The sequence below is a fragment of the Berghia stephanieae genome, chromosome 13 (genome assembly GCF_034508935.2).
Source record: "Berghia stephanieae isolate SIO BIC M18660-M18661 chromosome 13, UCSD_Bste_1.3, whole genome shotgun sequence".
NCBI lineage: Eukaryota > Metazoa > Mollusca > Gastropoda > Nudibranchia > Aeolidiidae > Berghia > Berghia stephanieae.
In genome coordinates, this window is record NC_088372.1 from 7,741,788 (window position 1) to 7,764,665 (window position 22,878).

Here is a 22,878-nt window from a genome sequence, read left to right on the forward strand (position 1 = left end):
TGAAGTAACAGTAACAGTACTTAACAGAGAGATGATTTACCAAGGAGAAAAATATCTCCCATAACTAGATCTGTATGTTTGACTGCTTCCCTCCCAGTCAAGGAATCCAGCCGGGGCTAGGACAAAACGAAGTCAAGTAATCTCATTTCTAAACAAAGACAGAAAGCAACTCTGAAAACAGATACAGGGGGATAGAAAGACACAGTAAGTGCCTCCCTACCCACTATGTGAGGTCAGGAACCCCACCCAGGGTGATAGAAGAGACCTCCTGCCCACCTTGGGAGATCAAAAGACCCCACTCTGAGTGGCAGGAATGACCTCCGCACGGCCCAATGGAAGAGGGCACAAAAAGTTAATGACCAGGATGATAAAATATGTAACATTAAATTTATTCAATCTTATATTATATAAAAATCACATGATATATAATGTACATACAAAATCCAATACTTCAACTCTACCATGCCAAAGACGCGAATCAACCGTGTCATTAATTCAATAATTATACTTTATATTAAAATCCGCAAGTTTACAGTAAAAAGCATTTCATCAAAACAAACTAAAAAGGAAGATACAATTAACTCCAAATGGTTTGGTTTTTTTTTACGGCACTTGCAACACATTTAAGTCATATCAGTGCCAGTAAAAAGGAAGGAAATTGGATAGTGAAAAGATTCTAGTCAATTAAAAGGACTTGAAGAAAAAGTAAGACAGGGGAATTGGTTCAAATAGAAACACAAAGGTAGATTCTAAGAGCACAACATCAGTGTAAATAGTTTGAGATCACTTAAAAGTCTCACCCAGACACCAGCTAAGTCCCTACTAGGAGGAACACACTCAAATGTTTACATTATACATTCAATATAATAATACATAACAGAGAGATGATTTACAAGGAAAAAAATATCATCTCCCAAAAACTATAACTATACATTCGACTGTTTTCCTCCCAGCCAAGATCTCTGGTCAGAGTCAGGACAAAACTAAGTAATCTCACTCCAAGACAAAGACAGAATGCAAGTTGGAAAACAGATACAAGGGGATAGAAGACACAGTAAGTACCTCCCTGACCACTATGGGAGGTCAGGAACCCCACCCAGATATATTCTGTTTCTCGTGTGTCGCGACAGATGGTAACTATACAGACCTGCTAACCCTTCATATTCCAAAAGTGGAAACAGAACATCAGAAAATAGGAATTGGAGACAAAAAATAGGAATTTCTTACCAATGGATAATTCTGTATAGAAATGACCACCAACTTTGCCACCAAACACACACACATAGAAATGACCACCAACTTTGCCACCAAACACACACACATAGACAGTATTCCGGCACAGCTGGCAAAACTACTACAAGGGGGGAAAGGAGTGCAATTTATTTTCCTACTTAATTCCCTTATGGCAATCATTAAAAAAAGAAATTCACCTTTATTGAAAGTATCTCCCATTCCATCTCAGCCAAGCACTACGCTAGGGCCAGGAAAAAACCAAGTAATCTCATTCCAAGACAAAGACAGAAAGCATGTTGGAAAACAAATATAGGGGGATAGAAGTAAGTACCTCCCTGCCCGCTATGGGAGGTCAGGAATCCCACTCAGTTTTCCATGTTTAATAAAAATGAATTAATTGTCAAAAATATGAGAAACCATATCGTCGTCATTTAAAACACCGACCAATCATATCATCACTATTTTAAAACACCAATGAATCAAGTCTAAAAATTAATAAATAAATAAATTTGCGTAACAGACTCCAAAATGTGCAATCTGGCACAAAAAGCCATTTGAAATCAATAGTAACATTTCATGTACCATAATATCCTCAATACAAAATAAATCTTTATGATTTTATCCTCCTGCACTGGATTCAGTCATTACAGTAAGTACAACAAAGTCTTTTAACTCTCTCTCCTTACCACCAATTTTCACAATTATAGATAGCTTGCGCTTGCCTAAGAAGCTCACAACATTGCCATCCGGAAGTATCACACATCAGTAACACACTCTATAGTCACCTGGAACAACTACAAAAGACGTCTAACTTCTACGTCATGGCACAAGACCGAAGGGCTAGAGCTCAGGTGTTTGTTTTGTTTGTTTTTAAGGGTTTTACGGCGCTTGCAACACATTCAGGTTATATCAGCGCCAGTAAAAAGGAAGAAAATGGGATAGTAAAAAGTTCTAGAATTACAATTAAAGCACCCAAGAAAAAGTAAGACAAAGGGGAACTGAGAACAAATAGGGATCAGATGTAGATTCCAAGAGCATACCACCAATGTACTTAGTTTGAAATCACCTACAAGTCTCATCCAGGCACAAGCACAAAATCCAACAAAGAGGAATACACTCAAATGCTTACATTATACATTCAAAATAAAATAATAATACATAACAGAGAGATGATTTACAAGGAAAAAAATATCATCTCCCAAAACAATAACTATGCATTTGACTGTTTCCCTCCCAGCTAGGACTCCGGCCAGAGCCAGGACAAAACCAAGTAATCCCATTCCAAGACAAAGACAGAAAGCATGTTGGAAAACAGATATAAGGGGATAGAAGACGCAGTATGTACCTCCCTGCCCGCTATGAGAGGTCAGGTTCCCCACCCAGAGAGCTCAGGTGGTCGCTGGTTCGGATAAGTAAGTAAGTAAGAAGTATAACGGACCAACACACAAAACAACGTGTAACCTTGAACGTTTATAGTCTGGTTAATACAGTTTAGTGAGAATTACTCATAAACGTGGATGGCAAAAAAAAACCAACAAAGACCTGAGTGACGTCAACTTCGTTCTATCAATACTCGAAACTTCATACTCACCCAACACAAAGATAGATTTTTTTCAAACAGAATAGTGATGAGTAGGACCTATATTATTCTATATTCTGTTCAGAAAAATGAGCTCTGCAACACAGTGTCGAGCTTTTATAGCTATAACTATAACAAAAGAAATCAGAATAAGAAAACTGTTGTATGCATCGTGACGAATGTGATGATTTTCCTATGGGTGGTAAGGAGAGGGTTAACCAAAAAAAAAAAAAGAGTCAGCAAATTTTTAAAAAGTGAGGTTTTATAAAGCGAAATATCCCATTGTATGACTTCCAACTCTTGACTAACCAAGCAGTCTCAGGTCAAAAGCACAATTTAACGTGTAAGAAAAGATATGGTGATATTAAATCCCAGGGTATCCAGGACAAAACCAAGTAATTTCATTGCAAGACAAAGACAGAAAGCATGTTGGAAAACAGATTGGGGGATAAAAGACACAGTGAGTGTCTCCCTGCCCACTATGGGAGGTCAGGAACCCCATCCAGGAATTTGCTCTTTGGTCAAGCTGCTATATCTTTAAAAACTTTTTTTTTTCTTTTTTCAATTCATAATTTAATTTCCCTCTGATCAGGCTTCAGGCTTTTACCATCTTCACCAAGACAATAGAAACATCTATTGTATATGTGTGTCAGAGCATGATATAAGCAGTCGGAAGGTGAATAATTTTAGATTTGCATTTTTTGAAAAAATAAGTTCCCCAGAGAATTTTAACTCACTCAACCCTAACACCGACTATATCCGTTGTTTACCCGAGTTACTTTTACTCCATGCCTATATTATATTACATTTTTCTTAGACAAATTATGGGCATATCAGTATCAAAGCTAATGTTTTTAGGGTTTACATGTTAATGATAGTTGAATAAAACTATCTATATGTACATGCTCATTTTTAATACATTTTTTATTTCAAATTTTGAGAAGTAGCAAAAATCTCTAGGATTGAGTGAGTTCATCTTTATTTGCAGTAAATCGGGTGACTTTTCCTGAAGTTATGGTCAGATGTATACAGAAAGGTATCCAGCAACTTTTCTCCAATTTCACACTTTTTCAACTTGACTAGCTGTTAATAAAATATTTAGAAGTGAAATTAAACTTTGATATTTCCCGAAGATGTACAAAAAAAGGGTTGATTTAATCATTTATAACAAGAACTCAATTTTTGATAAAAATTGATCTTCTTACTAAATTTGGCAATATCTCAGTTCAAACCTTTTCACCATCCGACTGATTATGTCATTCACTGTAACAAATTCGTACCTGTGACCAGATCTGTATGCATCCGGTAGATTAACCCCAGGATGTTTCTACGATTCGAAAAAAACAAAATCTTTTAAAATAGCAAAACCATTCGTGATATCTTCTCAAGTCAGTGACGAGGACGACGTTTTTGGTTTGGATGAACACGAAGATGCACCAGCTCTCTCTTTGGCATACGAATCAAACAGATCTCTGGTGGAAAAAAATATATAAAAAAAGGAAGTGAAAGGGCTGTTTGCGTTTTTGTTTTGTTTTTGAGGGTTTTACAGTGCTTGCAACACATTAAGGTTATATAAAAGATGAAAATGTGATAGTAAAAAGTTCTAGTTACAATTAAAGCACTCAAGATAATGTAAGACAAAGGGGAATCGGTTCAAATAGGGAACAGATGTTGATTCAAAGAGCACTCTATCAAAGTACTTAGTTTGAGATCACCTAAAAGTCTCATCCAGACACAAGTACAGGTCCTCACTAAGAGTAATATACTCAAATGTTTATAAATATATAATATGGTAAACAAAACATAATACGGTGCATAACAGAAAGATTATTTAGAAGGAAAAAAATATCATCTCCCAAATCTAACTATACATTTGACTGTTTCCCTCCCAGCCCTGGCCAGGGCCAAGACAAAATCAAGTAATCTCATTCCAAGACAAAGACAGAAAGCAAGTTGGAAAACAGATATAGGGGGATAGAAGACACAGTAAATACCTCCCTGCCCAAAATGAAAGGGCATTACAAATTATTTTTTTAAAAATTAGGATCTGAACAAATGTGTATGAAAGGTGCCAGACAAAGCAAGAAAGAAAAATACAAGAAAAGAATAACACAACCAAAAAAATCAGTCTATCTTGACTGGGGATCGAACCTCACACCTTCTGATTACCGGTCAGACGTGCTACCATTACACCACATTAAGTGATGGGAGCCAGACTTGGGGTTAATAGTGTGAAATATAAATATGACTAAGAGTGTATAAATCCAGAGCTGCCAAACCCAATTGAAAAAGGTGTGATTTTGACTGAAAAAAGGTGTAATTTTGACTGGAAAAAGGTGTAATTTTGACTGAAAAAGGTGTAATTTTGATTGAAAAAAAGTGTAATTTTGACTGAAAAAAGGTGTAATTTTGACTGAAAAAAGGTGTAATTTTGACTGAAAAAAGGTGTAATTTTGACTGAAAAAAGGTGTAATTTTGACTGGAAAATGGTGTGATTTTGACTGGAAAAAGGTGTAATTTTGACTGAAAAAGGTGTCATTTTGTCTGGGAAAAGGTGTAATTTTGACTGAAAAAATGTGTAATTTTGACTGAAAAAATGTGTAATTTTGACTGAAAAAATGTGTAATTTTGACTGAAAAAACTTGTCATTTTGAAGGAAAAGGTATAATTATTCAAAACAAAGGCCCTATTTATAAACATATCACTGAGGAAGGTCCTGGGTTTGAGCCTTGGTGCGTTGTTGAGTCCTTGGAAAAGACTCTTTAGTCACAGTCTCTCACCATACTGAGGTGTAAAATGAGTACCTGGCCGTTAACAGCTTTGTCTTTCCGAAAAAAAATTGTAATATCACCTAACAGGTGACACGTCCTGTCCTACATGTTAAGTGTTGCTGTTGTCCAGGTACCCCTTGTAAAGCGCTTTGAGCATGTTTAGTGGATATTGCGCTATATAAACGCTCTTTTATTTGTTAAGGGTTTTACAGTACTTCCAACACATTTTTTTTTTGTTTGTTTGTTGCTTTAGGTCTCTTCCAACACAATTGAGGTTATATGAGAGACCGCTGAAACAAAAAAACAAGCAATCTAACAAAAATAGTACAAATGTAAATCAAAATCATAACCTAAAGATATCATAAGCTAAATTATAAATAACCAAGAACAAACAGGCAGAAGATTTACAGAAAAAAAAATATCCCCTATCAAAAATACAATCACAAACCAAAGAAGCAGGATAGGCTAGTAAAGAGAAGAAGAAACGACATCACTATCGGATCGTACACCCATGCGAACATCATAGGTATATGATTCAAGGGTGATGCTCCCATCCAACCACCCGCTTCCAACACATTAAGGTCATATCAGCGCCAGTAAAAAGCAAGAAAATGGGATAGTGAAAAGTTCTAGAATTACAATTAAAGCACCCAAGAAAAGGTAAGACAAAGGGGAATTGGTTCAAATAGGGAACAGGTGTAGATTCCAGGAGCACACTATCAAAGGACTTAGTTTGAGATCACCTAAAAGTCTCATCCAGACACAAGAACAGGTCCCCACGAAGAGGAATACACTCAAATGTTTTACAAATCATATATAATATAAAGAAAACATAATACAGTGCATAACAGAGAAATGATGTACAAGAAAAAAAAATATCATCTCCCAAAACTAACTATACATTTGACTGTTTCCCTAACAGCCAGGGCCAGGATAAAACCAAGAAATCTCATTCCAAGACAAGACAGAAAGCAAGTTGGAAAACAGATACAGGGGGATAGAAGACATAGTAAGTACCTCCCTACCCACTATGGGAAGTCGGGAACCCCACCCTGTAACAGCTTTGTCTTTCGGGAAAAAATACAATAAATAAATAAAAATTTTTTTAAAAATTGTAATATCGCCTATCAGTTGTCACGTCCTGTCCTACATGTTAAGTGTTGCTGTTGTCCAGGTACCCCTTGTAAAGCACGTTGAGCACGTTTAGTGGATATTGCGCTGTATAAAAACTCTTTTAGAAGCAAGAGACAGGTCCTGCTAAACTAACTTACTTGTCCATGTAGAAGAAGATGTAGCCGGTGGTGCTACTCCCCTTCCTGACCTCCCATTCATGGGCCTCTCTGGTGTGCTTGTCGTCCATGGTGAACCAACGCTGTTTCTGGAGATTGAAGCAGCTGGACGTGTAGTGACCTGGGGAGGGGGGGAAGGGGAGTTGGGGGGAGATGACGAGGCGACAGGTTAACTTATGATAATGGTGGTGATGGTAATAATATTATGATGACAAAAATAATGATAGTATTAAAAATAAGGTTACTATTAATAATAATAATAATAAGAAGAAGAAGAAGAATAACAACAATGATAATAATAATAATAATAATAATAATAATAATAATAATAATAATAATAATAATAATAATAATAATAATAATAATATAACAACAACAATAATAATAATAATAATAAAAATAATATAATAATAATAATAATAATAATAATAATAATAATAATAATAATAATAATAATAATAATAATAATAATAATAATAATGTGGGCGAAAAATCTCAGAATCTGAAGCAAAACTTTAAATAAAAAGACATTTTTTTTTGGTCAAAATAACGAAGCAATGTATACAAACCACTTAAAACCAATCAAATCACAATTGTTGCAATGTATATCGTATAATAGGAAACGTATTGAATGCTACTCATGAAACATTGTGAGAAACAAAACAAAAATAACTTTTTACATCAAACTGTAAAGCTTTGCCGATTCTCATATGAAAGCCGTACAATCTCAACCATTTGAAAAGATTTATCATATATTTTCCAATATTTCTGCTCATTTTCTAATATTCCCCCCCCCCCCCCCCCCCCCCCCCCCCCCCCCAAAATCATATTTTCAACACATGCACCATCCGATGAATAATCAAAAACATTGATTCGGGAAGGAAATATGTCAAATTGATTACTTTCCAAGATTTTTCTATAAGAGAAGACCTACAAAATTCCTCTTTCGTTTATCTGGAATTCAGTAATGTATTTATGTCTTTGTTGTTGTTGTTGGCTGAAGAAGGGGTTTCAGCCCAAAACGTTCCGAGTTTGGTATTTTTTTTTCCCCCTTTTGAAGCTGTTATATTCATTTTAGTTCACTATTACTTTTTTACGAACATCATTGGGGTTTATTTTTTAAATCTTTTCTAATTCTATGACTTACCAGCAAACAGAGACTCGCCGTGGTGATTGACAATCCCTACTAGTCTGTAACTACAGTCAGCCTCACCTTGCTGAAATTCAAACATGACACACAACAAACACGTTAAGTTAAGTGTGTAAATTTTAAAAGTTTTCAGTTTGATAAAAAAGCTACATTGACCACTGTAAGGGCAAATTCCAAATATTTATTCTAACAATTGATATAATAATAATAATAATAATAATAATAATAATAATAATAATAATAATAATAATAATAATAATAATAATAATAATAATAATAACAAGAATAATAATATGTGTTGCTATGTGGTCTTGTGATATGACACTCTCTTTCAGATCGGAAAGTCCTGGGTTCGAGCCTCGCTCAGCGGATACTCGAGTCCTTGGAAAAGACTCTTTACTCACATTCTCTCACTGTACTCAGGTGTAAAATGAGTATCTGACCGTCAAGTGTTGTCACTGTCCGAAAAAAATTGTAATATCGCCTAACAGGCATCATGTCTCGTTCTACATGTTACGTGTTGCTGTTGGTCAGGGACCCTTTGTAAAGTGCTTTGAGCACATTTAGTGGATATTGCGATATAAAAAAGCTCAAGTTTTTTTTCTTTTTTTCTCATCATTTTTAATTGTTCTACGTCTTGGGTGGGGTCGGTTGATCTCCCATCCCAGGCAGGGAGGTCAATGTTGCTAGAACAGGTTGCTTTCTGCCTTTTGTCATAGAATGTAAATGTTGCTGCTCGAAGTTCCAAGAAATAAATAACAATGTGAAATTTAATGTAAACTTGAATTTAATATACGAAATCAGATTTTCACCTTTATCAACAAACAGGATGAAGGAAACACTACAGATGAATGTGGTAGTGGTGTTGTTAAGATGGTTTATTCATCTTAACAACGCCACCACCACATTATCTCATTTGTCTGTAGTGTTTCATTCATCCTGATTGTTGATAAAGGGGAAATCTGAAACGTCCATTTATCTCTTTTCGTATATTAAATTGAAGCTTACATTCAATTTCATATTGTTATTTATTTGTATTAGAATGAAATGCTTGTTTTTAAGGGTTTTACGGCACTTGCAATAAATTTAGGTCATATCAGCGCCAGTAAAAAGGAAGAAATAATAAAAACAAATAAAAGGATTTGAGGAAAAATTAAGACAAAGGAGAATGGTTGAAATAGGGAACAGATGTAGATTCCAAGATCACAATATCAGTGTACTTAGTTTGAGATTACCAAAAGTCTTACCCAGACACCAGCACAAGATCCCGATTAGAGAAATACACTCAAATGTTTACAAATCATATGTTATAAATTTAAAAAATAATAGTACAAAACAGAGAGATGTTTACAATGAAAAAAAAGCATCATCTCCCAAAACTTTACATTCGACTGTTTCCCTCTCAGCCAAGGAATCCGGCCAGGGTCAGAAGAAAACCAAGTAATCTCATTCCAAGACAAAGACAGAAAGCAATTGGATAAAAGATATAGGGGGAAAGAAGACACAGCAAGTACCTCCCTGCCCACTGTGGGAGATCCTTGAGATAAATTGAAATATATAAACTTGAATTGGCACAAAAATTTCCTTAGATGTGTAAATTTGAAGTTTTAAATATGATAAAATAATAGACGGAAAGAGAAATTTTAGGGGAAATAATCCTCAATATCTCAAAATAGGAAAAATGAGTTGGGGAGTTTTGGAAAACCGCTCTTTAAATAATATATATTATATATATATATATATATATATATATATATATATATATATATATATATGTATATTATTTTTAAAAAATATTTACCACAATGTTTGAGACAGTCTACATTAATGTTTCAGGCTTAATTTGCCATCGTCAGGACTGAGTTGTTTTGTTGACTGTTGTTGTTTCTTGAAGTGGTTTCGGTTTAAAGTTAATTAACTTTAAACCGGAACCACTTCAAGAAACAACAACAGTCAACAAAACAACTCAGTCCTGACGATGGCAAATTAAGCCTGAAACATTAATGTAGACTGTCTCAAACATTGTGGTAAATATTTTTAAAAAATAATAATTCGCTCCATTACTACATGTCGAGCACTTTTCGTACCATATTTGTATCAAACACGATTCAATATATACACACACAACTGTAGGTGGGTACTCGAAGGTACAAGAGTGCTTGATAATGTTGGCTAGAGCATATAAAAATAAATAAGGTCACTCACATATTTTTTGCTGATATAATTGTTTCTGTGTCCTCCATAATTTCATCAGTCGACACTTTTTTCTTTCTATCGACTGACGAAATGGAGGACATAGAAACAATTGTATAGGCAAAATATACATGAAAGGACTGATTTATGTATATATATATATATATAGAATCGTGTTGGATACAAATATGATACGAATAGTGCTCGACATGAAGCAACAAACCAAACTCATGTAACACACAGTCCTGACGAATACTAAAAGGTCTGAAACATCGATGTAGACCGACTCCAACATTGTGGTAAATATTAAAATAATATATATATATAAAATAATAGAAATTGAATAATGAGTGTGAACCTCAGTCAAATGCATACAACAATGAACGAAAGGCTAAAGAAGAGTAAGAATTTCCTACGAACGGTTGGTATCCATCATTACCTCAATTTGCCCAATGCGTTTTCTCCTTGCTTGTCTTTCACTAGTTATTTCATTGCTGTTCTCTTTTCCATCTGGGGAAAGGGAAAAAGGAAAAGTAAAAAGGAATTTTTTAAAAACCCAAAAAAGCCTGAATTTGCTTTTAAACGAAAAACGAATAATGGTAATAATAAAAATAATAATGATAATAATAATAATAATAATAATAATAATAATAATAATAATAATAATAATAATAATAATAATAATAATAATAATAATAATAATAATAATAACACTAATAATAATAATAACACTAATAATAATAATAACACTAATAATAATGATAATGATAATGATAATAATAATAATAATAATAATATTTTTTGTTTGTTTGTTGCTTTAGGTCTCTTCCAACACAATTGAGGTTATATGAGAGACCGCTGAAACAAAAAAACAACAAATCTAACAAAAATAGTACAAATGTCAATCAAAATCATAACCTAAAGATATCATAAGCTAAATTATAAATAACCAAGAACAAACAGGCAGAGGATTTACAGGAAAAAAAATATCCCCTTTCAAAAATACAATCACAAACCAAAGAAGCAGGATAGGCTAGTAAAGAGAAGAAGAAACGACATCACTATCGGATCGTACACCCATGCGAACATCATAGGTATATGATTCAAGGGTGATGCTCCCATCCAACCACCCGCTAATAATAATAATAATAATAACAACAACACAAATAATAATAATAATAATAATAATAATAATAATAATAATAATAATAATAATAACAACACAAATAATAATAACAACAACAACAACAACAACAACAACAACAACAACAACAATAATAATAATACTAATAATAATAATAATAATAATAATAATAATAATAAGCAAATTCTTAAAGGGCCTTTCAACGAAATCTCAAAGCGCTTTAAAAATAAACAAAAAAGACATTGAGTGACAGTGTGTTCTCAAATCTATAATAAACAACTGGAAAACAAAGGATTCATAGGAAACCATTTTGTTATAATTTCATTTTGCCGAGGTGAAATGCTGTATAATTCAAGCTCCTTAAATAGATTCACACACATCAAAATCTCATGAAATACTTATTTAGCTATATAAGTCTTTAGTTATGTATCTATTTATTTATAAACGGAAAATTTTTTAATTGAGCTTTTATATCGCACACAATATCAACTAAATGTGCTCAAAGCACTTTACAAGGGGTCCCTTGCCACCAGCAATATTAAACATAGTACGAGACATGACGCCTGTTAGGCGATATTACAAATTTTTTTTGGACAGACACCACGCTGGTAATGGTCAGGTATTCATTTCACACCAGAATACGGTGACAGAATGCGAGTAAAGAGTCTTTTCCAGGGACCCAACTATGCACCAAGCGAGGCTCGAACTCAGGACCTTCCTATACGAAAGCGAGCGTCATACCACTAGACCAGATAGCCGCACTATCTATCTAAATCTATCTATCGATTTACTTATTAATTAATTTATTTATCCATTTATTCGAAGAATTGGAATTTCTTACCAGCAACGGCAAAGCTATTCGTCAAACTCCTGTTGATTTTCCTTCAATATCTATCTATCACTTTACTTATTAATTAATTAATTTATCCATTTATTCGAAGAATTGGAATTTCTTACCAGCAACGGCAAAGCTATTCGTCAAGCTCCTGTTGATTTTCCTTCGAGTGGAACCGTCTTGAAATGGTCCATTTGTGGGCTCTTGTCCAAACACACCGTCTTTCTCCATCGACCCATTATTCTCCGACTCCCGTGGCAAAATCAGCGACCTTCTGCTGGCACACGCGTCCTCCGCAGTTTCCCCGTCACCGACCCGGTCTTTGTAAATTTTGGGTGCCGCTGGGCCGTTATTCGAATTGGCCGCGGCGGCTGTTGTGGATGTTGAAAATGGTAAATTTGGAGACGTGTTTGTTGTTGCAGACGTTGCTGGCTCTGAAGGGATTGGAGTACTAGTAGTAATGGCACTTAATCCCGCAGTGGACGAGGAAAACATAGAAGCCGCTGATGTGTAAGAAAAGCCACGATGATCTGGGGGAGTTAGATTGAATGGATTCTTGCTTTTGTCACCATCATTATTATTATCATTGTTTTTGTGAAAATTCATCGAGTCTGGCTCGTCTTCACCAAAAACTAAAGAACGAGACGTACCCCAAATATTGTTTGTGTTTGTTTTATCCGTCTGTTTGTGGTCTGGGGTTAGGGCACTACCGAAGGTCCGTTTTGAGGGCGTGGTGCTGTTCACGCTTTCTTTGCTCGGGGAAGGTAACGGAGAGATCAATCTACAGCTACTAAAGTTTTCGGACTTTGCATCCTCGGAAAACCGCAACTGTTTGGAAGCACTTCCTTTCTTTGCCGGTGACGGACACGGAGACAACGATGCAGGCGACGATGACTTAACTGCTTTTTTCTTTGGTGATGCCGACGGACTTCGAAGGCGCAAATAATCGCGGGTTTTGACCAGATTTCTGGTTTTGGATGGAGATGCGATACACAAATCCGATGTCGGTTTTTGAAACTGAGATGGGGATAGAGGCTGAGATGTAGGAATTGCAAACGGGGGTTGATTCATACCCCATTCAAAAAAACTGTTCAAGAAACCAGTGACGTCTCTGTATGATCTTGCTTTCGGCTTTGATGAAATTTTATTTGAGCCGACTGAAGTTTTGCAATGGTTTTTATCACTCAGAACCCCCGATGCATCAGTCGGTGACAGAGGAAGACAATTTCCCACAGCCTTAGTCTTTTCAATCCTAGCACCGATTTCATCGAATTTGCCACTGGATATCTTCAACCCCTTCATATAACCAACATCGTCGTCCTCGCTTAAATTTTCAAAGCAAAGCAAACGTGCATCTTCCCCACTTTCCAGAACATCCGGTACTTTTTGGATCCCCAAAGACGCGTCCGATGAGGCGGCCTCTTGACAAAAACTGCTGTCCAAGGAGCCGGACGGATCGTCCAGGCTGGCAGAATGACTGGCAGAACTACTTTCCTCGGCACTCTGTCCGTTTGCTTGGACACGCGTAGGCATAGCCTTGTTCCCATCTCCACTGGACAAACAATTTGAGGTAGATTTGATAAAAGATTCCGTTTCCTCCATGAGATTCTCGTCATAAAATTCATCGCTAATATCTTCATACATCATCTGTTCCAACTCCTTTTCTTTTTCTCTCAGTTTACTTTCCTTCTCGTACTCGAACCGACTCAGAGCCTGGGCAAACAAAAGCATTTCATACTCTGTCAACGCTCCGACGTCCAGAGACATCAGTTCGGCTTCGGAATATTCGTGGACATTTCTGCCACAGATCATTTGGATTCCCATGTCTTCCATTGCCAACAAAGAATCCTCCTCCATTGAATCAACATTACTTTTAAAACCATTTCCATTACTATTAATTATATCATTATTATTACTATTATTATTATGATTATCATAATTATTGCCTCTCTCCAACGACGGGTCATCAACGTCTATCTTTAAACAAGTCCCATAATCCTGTACAGCAGATCCAATCTGGCCATTTTGTTTCGGTACTTTCTCCTCCTCCTCCTCTTCCTTCCCAGCCCCAGAAAACTGCCTATTTAAAACTTTTCCATCAAGAGAAGACACGTGTTTCTCCAAAAAATCTGCTTCGATAAAATCTTGAACTACACACGTTTGCACTTGGCCCACGGGTACAAAATCACTATAATCGATCTCATAGTCTTTGTCCCCTTCAATTCCGTGATCAATGTCGTTGTTGGGGTCTTCATGTGTACCGAGGGCATGGGTTGATTCGATACGTTGTTCGGCTTTCACCCCGTCCATCCCTTCCGCAACATTAACTCTTCCTCCACTCACTTCCCCGTAAGAATCGGATGCTTCCGATCCTCCATAGCATTTCAACCTCTCCTTTGAATTCTGCTTTTTCAGGGTAGGAATTTTACCAAAACTGACAACCCCATCATCATCATCATCTTCATCATCATTATTATTATCTTCATCGACACGGCCATTATTATCCTGATTACCATCATCACGATTGTCAACAATTACTTCTTCCCAGACTTCATCAACATTAATATCAATGTCTTTCTTATGTTTGTCTTCAAGGGGTTCACAGCTTGCATTAGGATATAACGCCGAAGTAGAAGAATCCACTTGAGATGCATCGTGGTTATTTCTACTCCGTCCGAAAACTGAATCATCGTTATCATCATCAACTGTCTTCTCCAAACTATCGAGAGTATCGGAGCAAGCAAAGGACGTGGTGTCACCAGTGGGAACCCGGGCCGTGTCACTTGCATCGGATTTATCGGATGACGGGGGAGATGGAAAAGCTGTTTGTGGTGACACTTTGATAGCATCACTGCCATTCTTGTTGGTTGTGGGGGAACAACTGGATGTCAGACCATTGGTGTCTGGGCTTCCACTGTGAGGGTCACTTTTGTCACCAGTCGACATTCTGAAAAATTGTGAAAAGTTTAAGATAGAAGAAGGGGGAGAAGGGAGAAAGGAGGAGAGGGAGGGGGGGGGGGGGGGGGGGGGGGGGGGGGTGGGGTGGTAAAAAGATTTTTAAAAAAATATTTTTGATTTTAGCAAAATATTGAGCTTGCATTCAACTCTTCACACTTAACACAATGAGACTCTAAGCTAAACACTCGCACTAGATAGAGATTTATGGAGGCAGATTACTAACTGGATAATAGAAACAGACTGACAAACTCGCACACATTCGTGGCAAGCATCCATAGAGACGGCGCAGCCATATTTATTATTATTCAAAATAGTGGCGGTATGGACAAGCCCCATCTTTTGAAAGTTCCACGACCACCCCAGAGTGATTGGGTGACTCGGTCTAACTATTCGTTGTGATGTCCTATCAAAACAGTAACTTTTTGTGCTGAATTTTGAGTATAGAGAACATATAGAGCTTAATTATAAATTAAAATATCTTTGCAAGAGATAAGTGAAAATGAAACCGTTGTCTAATCTTGTAGCAAAGAAAAATAATGTTGAGTGTGGTCATGATAATTGTTATTTTTAAACAGGTTTTTTCTACATCTCTTGTGACACGTTTTGACCATTTCAGGGCAAGTTAAAAGAAGTTGTTTTGTTTCTGTTTTTAAGAGTTTTACAGCGCTTGCGACACATTAAGGTCACATCAGCGCCTGTAAAAAAGAAGAAAATGGGATAGTAAAAAGTTATAGAATTACTATTAAAGCACCCAAGAAAAGGTAAGACAAAGGGGAATTGGTTCAAATAGGAAACAGATGTATATAATGGAGAGATGATTTACAAGGAAAAAAAAATATCATCTCCCAAAACTAACTATACATTTGACTGTTTCCCTCTCAGCCAGGGTATCCAGCCAGTGTCAGGACAAAACCAAGTAATCTCATTCCAAGACAAAGACAGAAAGCAATTGGAAAACAGATACAGGGGGAAAGATGACAGCCAGTACCTCCCTGCCCACTATGGGAGGTCAGGAACCCGACCCAGATATATTATATGATTTTTTGGTTCCCTCGTTAACCTGTCAATGAGAAAAGTGGGAGTGATGTAGGCTGGGGGTTTTGCATCTTCTGAGCAGAAATCGCTAATACTGATGTATCGTGGGATAGTAACTCGATCCAGCTTCTTTTTGGCGTCCATATTGTCTGTGCTGTACCGAAGTAAATTCAGGATGAGGTACCTGAGAAGAAGAAAATAAATCATTATTATCAATCAATCTTTTTGGAGCATTTGTCTTTTTTTTTCAAAGAAAGGACTTATTCCACCTCCTAATGGCCCTGAAGGACTTATTCCACCTCCTAATGGCCCTGAAGGATTTATTCCAGTTCCTAATGGCCCTGAAGGATTTATTCCAGTTCCTAATGGCCCTGAAGGATTTATTCCAGTTCCTAATGGCCCTGAAGGATTTATTCCAGTTCCTAATGGCCCTGAAGGATTTATTCCAGTTCCTAATGTCCCTGAAGGATTTATTCCAGTTCCTAATGGCCCTGAAGGATTTATTCCAGTTCCTAATGTCCCTGAAGGATTTATTCCAGTTCCTAATGCCTCTTAACGACTTATTCCACCTCCTAATGGCCTTGAAGGATTTATTCCAGTTCCTAATGGCCCTGAAGGATTTATTCCAGTTCCCAATGGCCCTGAAGGATTTATTCCAGTTCCCAATGGCCCTGAAGGATTTACTCCACCACCTAATGGCCCTGAAGGATTTATTCCAGTTCCTAATGGCCTTGAAGGATTTATTCCAGTTCCTAATGGCCCTGAAGGATTTATTCCACCTCCTAATGGCCCTGAAGGATTTATTCCACCTCCTAATGGCCCTGAAGGATTTATTCCACCTCCTAATGGCCCTGAAGGATTTATTCCAGTTCCTAATGGCCCTGAAGGATTTATTCCAGTTCCTAATGGCCTTGAAGGATTTATTCCACCTCCTAATGGCCCTGAAGGATTTATTCCAGTTCCTAATGGCCCTGAAGGATTTATTCCAGTTCCTAATGGCCCTGAAGGATTTATTCCAGTTCCTAATGGCCCTGAAGGATTTATTCCAGTTCCTAATGGCCCTGAAGGATTTATTCCAGTTCCTAATGTCCCTGAAGGATTTATTCCAGTTCCTAATGGCCCTGAAGGATTTATTCCAGTTCCTAATGTCCCTGAAGGATTTATTCCAGTTCCTAATGCCTCTTAACGACTTATTCCACCTCCTAATGGCCTTGAAGGATTTATTCCAGTTCCTAACGGCCCTGAAGGATTTATTCCATTTCCTAATGGCCCTGAAGGATTTATTCCACCTCCTAATGGCCCTGAAGGATTTATTCCAGTTCCTAATGGCCCTGAAGGATTTATTCCAGTTCCTAATGGCCTTGAAGGATTTATTCCAGTTCCTAATGGCCCTGAAGGATTTATTCCACCTCCTAATGGCCCTGAAGGATTTATTCCACCTCCTAATGGCCCTGAAGGATTTATTCCAGTTCCTAATGGCCTTGAAGGATTTATTCCAGTTCCTAATGGCCCTGAAGGATTTATTCCAGTTCCTAATGGCCCTGAAGGATTTATTCCAGTTCCTAATGGCCTTGAAGGATTTATTCCACCTCTTAATAGCCCTGAAGGATTTATTCCAGTTCCTAATGGCCCTGAAGGATTTATTCCAGTTCCTAATGCCTCTTAACGACTTATTCCACCTCCTAATGGCCTTGAAGGATTTATTCCAGTTCCTAATGGCTCTCAAAGATTTATATACTTTACTTTGATAGATTGTAAATAGACTGTGCTTACCTGGGTCGTTTGACCATCTTGCGTGTGATGGTAGCCTTTTCATTTTCCTTACAGGCATCGCATTTCATCTCCACCTCGCATCCCTTGAATAAATTGTCTATGCAGTCTTGGAGGTGCAGCTCACTTAAATAAAAAAATAAAAAATAAATAAATAAAACACAAGTGGTGCCACCCTATTTTTTACGCATGTTCAATCATTGTACACATTTAACTGAGGATTGTACGCAGCATTACATTTCTATTACTTAAGAATAAATTTTTAGCATTCATACACTTTTTATGAATGTCCTTAACCCAGAGCTGCCAGCCCCATCTGATGAGAATGTGTACAATGGGACCTCAAAATGGGGGAGATTTCATAAAAATGGGTACAATCCTGAAATCAACGGAAATTAACCATTGTGAAAGTAAGAGGAAGGTATAATTACATAAAGTCACACCGCAAAAGCTCAATTGTAGCAACAATGATGTTCCCAAGACTATAATCCAATCCTTTCACAATTCTACCTCCCAGCATGAAGATCATAATTGGTCAAAAAATATATGAATATCCACTTGGTCACCAAGGTTTCTCAATAGGCTAGTAATAATATGAATTACAACTAAAGAAAACTGAAGTGACTCTGTACACTGAAAATGTGTACTATTTTGGGGGAAATGCGTACAAGCGTACAATCGCTGAAAATGCGTACAATCCGCATTTTTTGCAGTAGGTTGGCAGCTCTGCTTAACCCTCTCCTTACCAACTACAGGAAAATCGACACATGTGTTACGGTACAATGAATATGTTTCTTAATCAGATTTGTTTTGTACCTACATTACAACATTTTATGAATATTCTGTTTTACAAAGCTTGTAATGCTGAACAAAAATGTACATATCTAGTATGTACATATTTCTAATAAATTTGAGTGTTAAAAGTCAAGTTCTGTGTTGGGTAGGTATAACATTGGAAAAATCACGAATATGGTCGGTAAGGAGAGAGTGCGGCTATGTGGTCTAGTGTGGTCTAGGCACTCGCTTTCGGATCGGAAGGTCCTGGGTTCGAGCCTCGCTCGGCGCATAGTTGAGTCCTAGGAGAAGGCTCTTTACTCACATTATCTCACCGTACTCAGGTGCAAAATGAGTACCTGGCCGTTAACAGCATTGTCTCTGTCCCAAAAATTTGGCGTCATGTCTCGTCCTACATGTTATGCGTTGCTGTTGGCCAGGGACCCCATGTAAAGCGCTTTGAGCACGTTTAGTGGATATTGCGCTATATAAAAGCTCAAGTTTTTTGTTTTTTTTAAACACTGTTTCTTGACCCAACAGGTTTTTACTCAGATCTGGAAGTTGATTCTATTTATCATCTGTAAAGTGTCAGCTCTTATTAATTAATTTAAAAATTGACTATAATATTATTTATTGCTAGTATGGTCTAATCGCCCATCATCAGATTTGGTGCTAATTATCGTTTTTTGCAGAACTGTAAGCATTTTTCAAAATCGAACTCATTTTCACTCGCCATTGTACACATTGTCATGGCCTGGGGTTGGCAGCGCTGACAACAATTGTTACTTTACCTTGTCAATTCCAAACCCCTTGATAATAAAAAAAAAATAATTTTAAAATAATGAAACCCTTTCATCTAATAATTAATAATTGAGCTTTATATAGCGCAATATCCACTAAATATGCTCAAAGCGCTTTACAAGGGGTCCCTGGTCAACAGCAACATTTAACATGTAGGACGGGACATGAAATACATAACAATGTGAAATTGAATGTAAGCTTCAATTTAATATACGAAAACAGATAAAATGGACTTTTCGGGTTTCCCCTTTAGCAACAAAACAGGATGAATGAAACACTACAGACGAATGAGATAATGAATGTGATAGTGGTACCAATACCACATTATCTCATTCGTCTGTAGTTTTTCATTCATCCTGTTTTGTTGAAAAAGTGGTATCCAGAAACATCCATTTTATCTGTTTTCGTATATTAAATTGAAGCTTACATTCAATTTCACATTGTTATAATATATTTCAATTAGAAGGCCTGATATTGTCCTCACTTGCTATTGGTTTATCTTTTTATTATTATTATTATTATTTAAGCCAGACAAAAGGTTCAAGAGTAAAACTGGTTGAACGTGATCTAATAATAATACAATGTTAATGAGGTAACTCCTACTTTACTTTCCTCATTTTGTTTATTCTAGTGGTTATGTCCCTTAGACCGTTATATGCTGATTGATACATCGTTTCGTTTCTCATTGATCCATGATTTTTATTGTGCTTACGATGATACATTTCCTGTCTGTTGATCCCTTGCAAGACAAGCAAGACGTCCGTGCCTTTCCAGTTAGTCAATTTATGATCCAACGACTAATCCCTACTGTTTGCATTTTTATTTAACATCTATAGATAGTATGCGCTTGGCTTAGAAGCTCACAACATTGCCATTTGGAAGAATAATAATAATAATAATAATAATAATAATAATAATAATAATAATAATGAAATTTATTTATATTGAGCCCACTCCTCTATACAATAAAGCTCTAGGCGCATAACAATAACTTCAATCCATTCAAATATATATCTCTCTCTCTCTCTCTCTCTCTCTCTCTCTCTCTCTCTCTCTCTCTCTCTCTCTCTCTCTCTCTCTCTCTCTCTCTCTCTCTCTCTCTCTCTCACTTTATCTATCTATCTATCTATTTCACTCCCAGTCTCTCTAACTCTCTAATGGACCAACACACAAAACTCTGCGTAAACATGAACTTTTATAGTCTGGTTAATGAGAATTACTCATAAAAGTGGATGGCAAAAACAATAACAAAGACCCGAGTGATGTCATCTGAGTTCTGTCTATAGATAGTATGCACTTGGCTAAGAAGCTCACAACATTGCCATCCGGAAGTATAACGGACCAATACACAAAACTCAGTGTAACCTTGAACGTTTATAGTCTGGTTAATACATTTTAGTGAGAATCACTCATAAACGAGGATGGCAAAAAACAATACAGGTCCGAGTGACGTCAACTTCATTCTATCTATATGGACCAGCCAACAAAACTTTAAAAAATAAATAAATAAATAAATAAAACTCAAGCCTTACGGGTGGGAGGTCAGAGCCAGCATCATGGTTGTATCGTGTTCCTCCTGACTAAACGTTTGGTTCTTGCATCTGAGGAGGGAAACAAAAAAAACAAGTATCAGTACACAACAGAGAGATGATTCACAAGAAAATAAAATATATCTCCCAAATCTAAAATTATAGATTTGACTGTGTCCCTCCTAGCCAAGGACTCCAGCCAGGGGCAGGACAAACTATGTAATCCCATTCAAAGAGAAAGAAATTAGGAAAAAACATATGGAAGTCAGACGACCCATCCCATTGACAGTAATGAATCTGTTAAAATGAAGGAGGAGGAAGACGGGGGAGGAGCAAAATGAGGAAGAATAGGAGGGAGAGGAGGGAGAAGAGGAGGAGAAAGAGGGAAAGGAGAAAAAGGAAAAGGAAGAGAAGAGGGAGGAGGAGGAGGAGGAGGAAGAGGAAGAGGAAGAGGAAGAGGAAGAGGAAGAAGAAGAAGAAGAAGAAGAAGAAGAAGAAGAAGAAGAAGAAGAAGAAGAAGAAGAAGAAGAAGAAGAAGAAGAAGAAGAAGAAGAAGAAGGAGGAGGAGGAGGAGGAGGAGGAGGAGGAGGAGGAGGAAGACGGAGAAGGACTCACTTCTGATACTGGAAGCTGTTTTTGAAGAACGAGTTGAAATTTCTAATGGTAGGGTTTGGGATAATTGGCTTTTCTGGAGATTTGTCTCCCTTCCCTTCCTGTAGAATTTCACCAGCCTCGAGTTCATCACTCCCCTCCACCACTCCTCCATGGAGCTTCAACAGTTCCTTCACCTCTTCATCACAACGGTCCAGGATCTCAGCGAGGAGTTCATGAGCGTCCTGCAAAAAGACAGAATTCATTGAAATGTCTCAATACACCGTCTTCACTAGAGGAATTCAAGCGTCGAATGAAGACATTCTTATTCCGACAGGCTTTCTTTTGATTATGTGTATAATTAGCGTTGTTCGTGTACTGTGTTAGGGCTTAATGATTAAGTTAATCTTTGTCATGCACCCAGAGCCCTCCTGATGAAGGGATGTTTGGCGCACTATAAATCTATACCATTATTATTAATACATAACCGACCATGGGTGGAAGTTAACGGGGATCAATTTGCCTGAAAGACAGACCAGTGAAGCCACTTTGCTTGAAAAAGATGCGAATTTAATTTTTTTGCGATCTGAAATTCACCGGTTGAGTGCTAAGTGAAATTCACCGGTTGAGTGAAAAGTGCATTTATTTCTATGATCATAGAATGATGGTTTTGTTTTATTTAGCATTATTTATTACATTTACTAAAAAAAACCCGGAATTTCCGGCATATGCCGGCGAACTTTCACCCATGTAACTGACCCAATGCCAGTCCCATTTCGTTGAGTAAAATAGAACACCGTTCACACCGTCGCATGCCTGCCAAATTGAGTGCTTCAAATTTAGTCATTTTTATGTCAATTGTTAGCAATTTGTTAGACAAGGAAATTAGTAATTTCTGAAATTGTGTACGAACAACCATACTTTTGACATTCATGATCACTTCCAACTTGTTTATGAGCTGTAGAAAAGTTTTTTTATTGTTGTTATTATTATTATCATAATCATCATCATTATTAATAACATTATTATTATCATAATCATCATTATTATTATTATTATTATTATTATTATTATCATTATTCAGAGACGCCAACTTTAAATTTGGCTTACAGGAGTTTCAGACACCACTCATAGGAATTTCAATGCCGAAAGAGGAATTTCCGCACACAAGAAAAAGGAATTGGAATGGTATTTGGCATTGTGTTATATATTGTATAGTTCTAAAT

The 22,878-nt window shown here is 36.7% G+C and overlaps 1 protein-coding gene across 4 annotated transcripts in view; it reads right to left on the bottom strand.

The window, feature by feature from the left end:
• Positions 1–368: 368 nt before the first annotated feature.
• Positions 369–22,878, bottom strand: part of LOC144959102 (uncharacterized) — a 53,645-nt gene continuing 31,135 nt past the window's right edge. For all 4 annotated transcript variants that reach the window (XM_078891520.1, XM_078891521.1, XM_078891522.1 and 1 more), the window contains 9 exons: positions 21,677–21,897; positions 21,065–21,133; positions 17,961–18,083; positions 16,213–16,371; positions 12,317–15,141; positions 10,655–10,725; positions 8,020–8,089; positions 6,855–6,993; positions 369–4,284 (listed from right to left, as the gene is read on the bottom strand). In XM_078891520.1, coding sequence (XP_078747646.1) covers positions 4,197–4,284; positions 6,855–6,993; positions 8,020–8,089; positions 10,655–10,725; positions 12,317–15,141; positions 16,213–16,371; positions 17,961–18,083; positions 21,065–21,133; positions 21,677–21,897 — 3,765 coding nt within the window. In that variant the 3' untranslated portion in view covers positions 369–4,196. The remainder of the gene's footprint in view (positions 4,285–6,854; positions 6,994–8,019; positions 8,090–10,654; positions 10,726–12,316; positions 15,142–16,212; positions 16,372–17,960; positions 18,084–21,064; positions 21,134–21,676; positions 21,898–22,878) is intronic.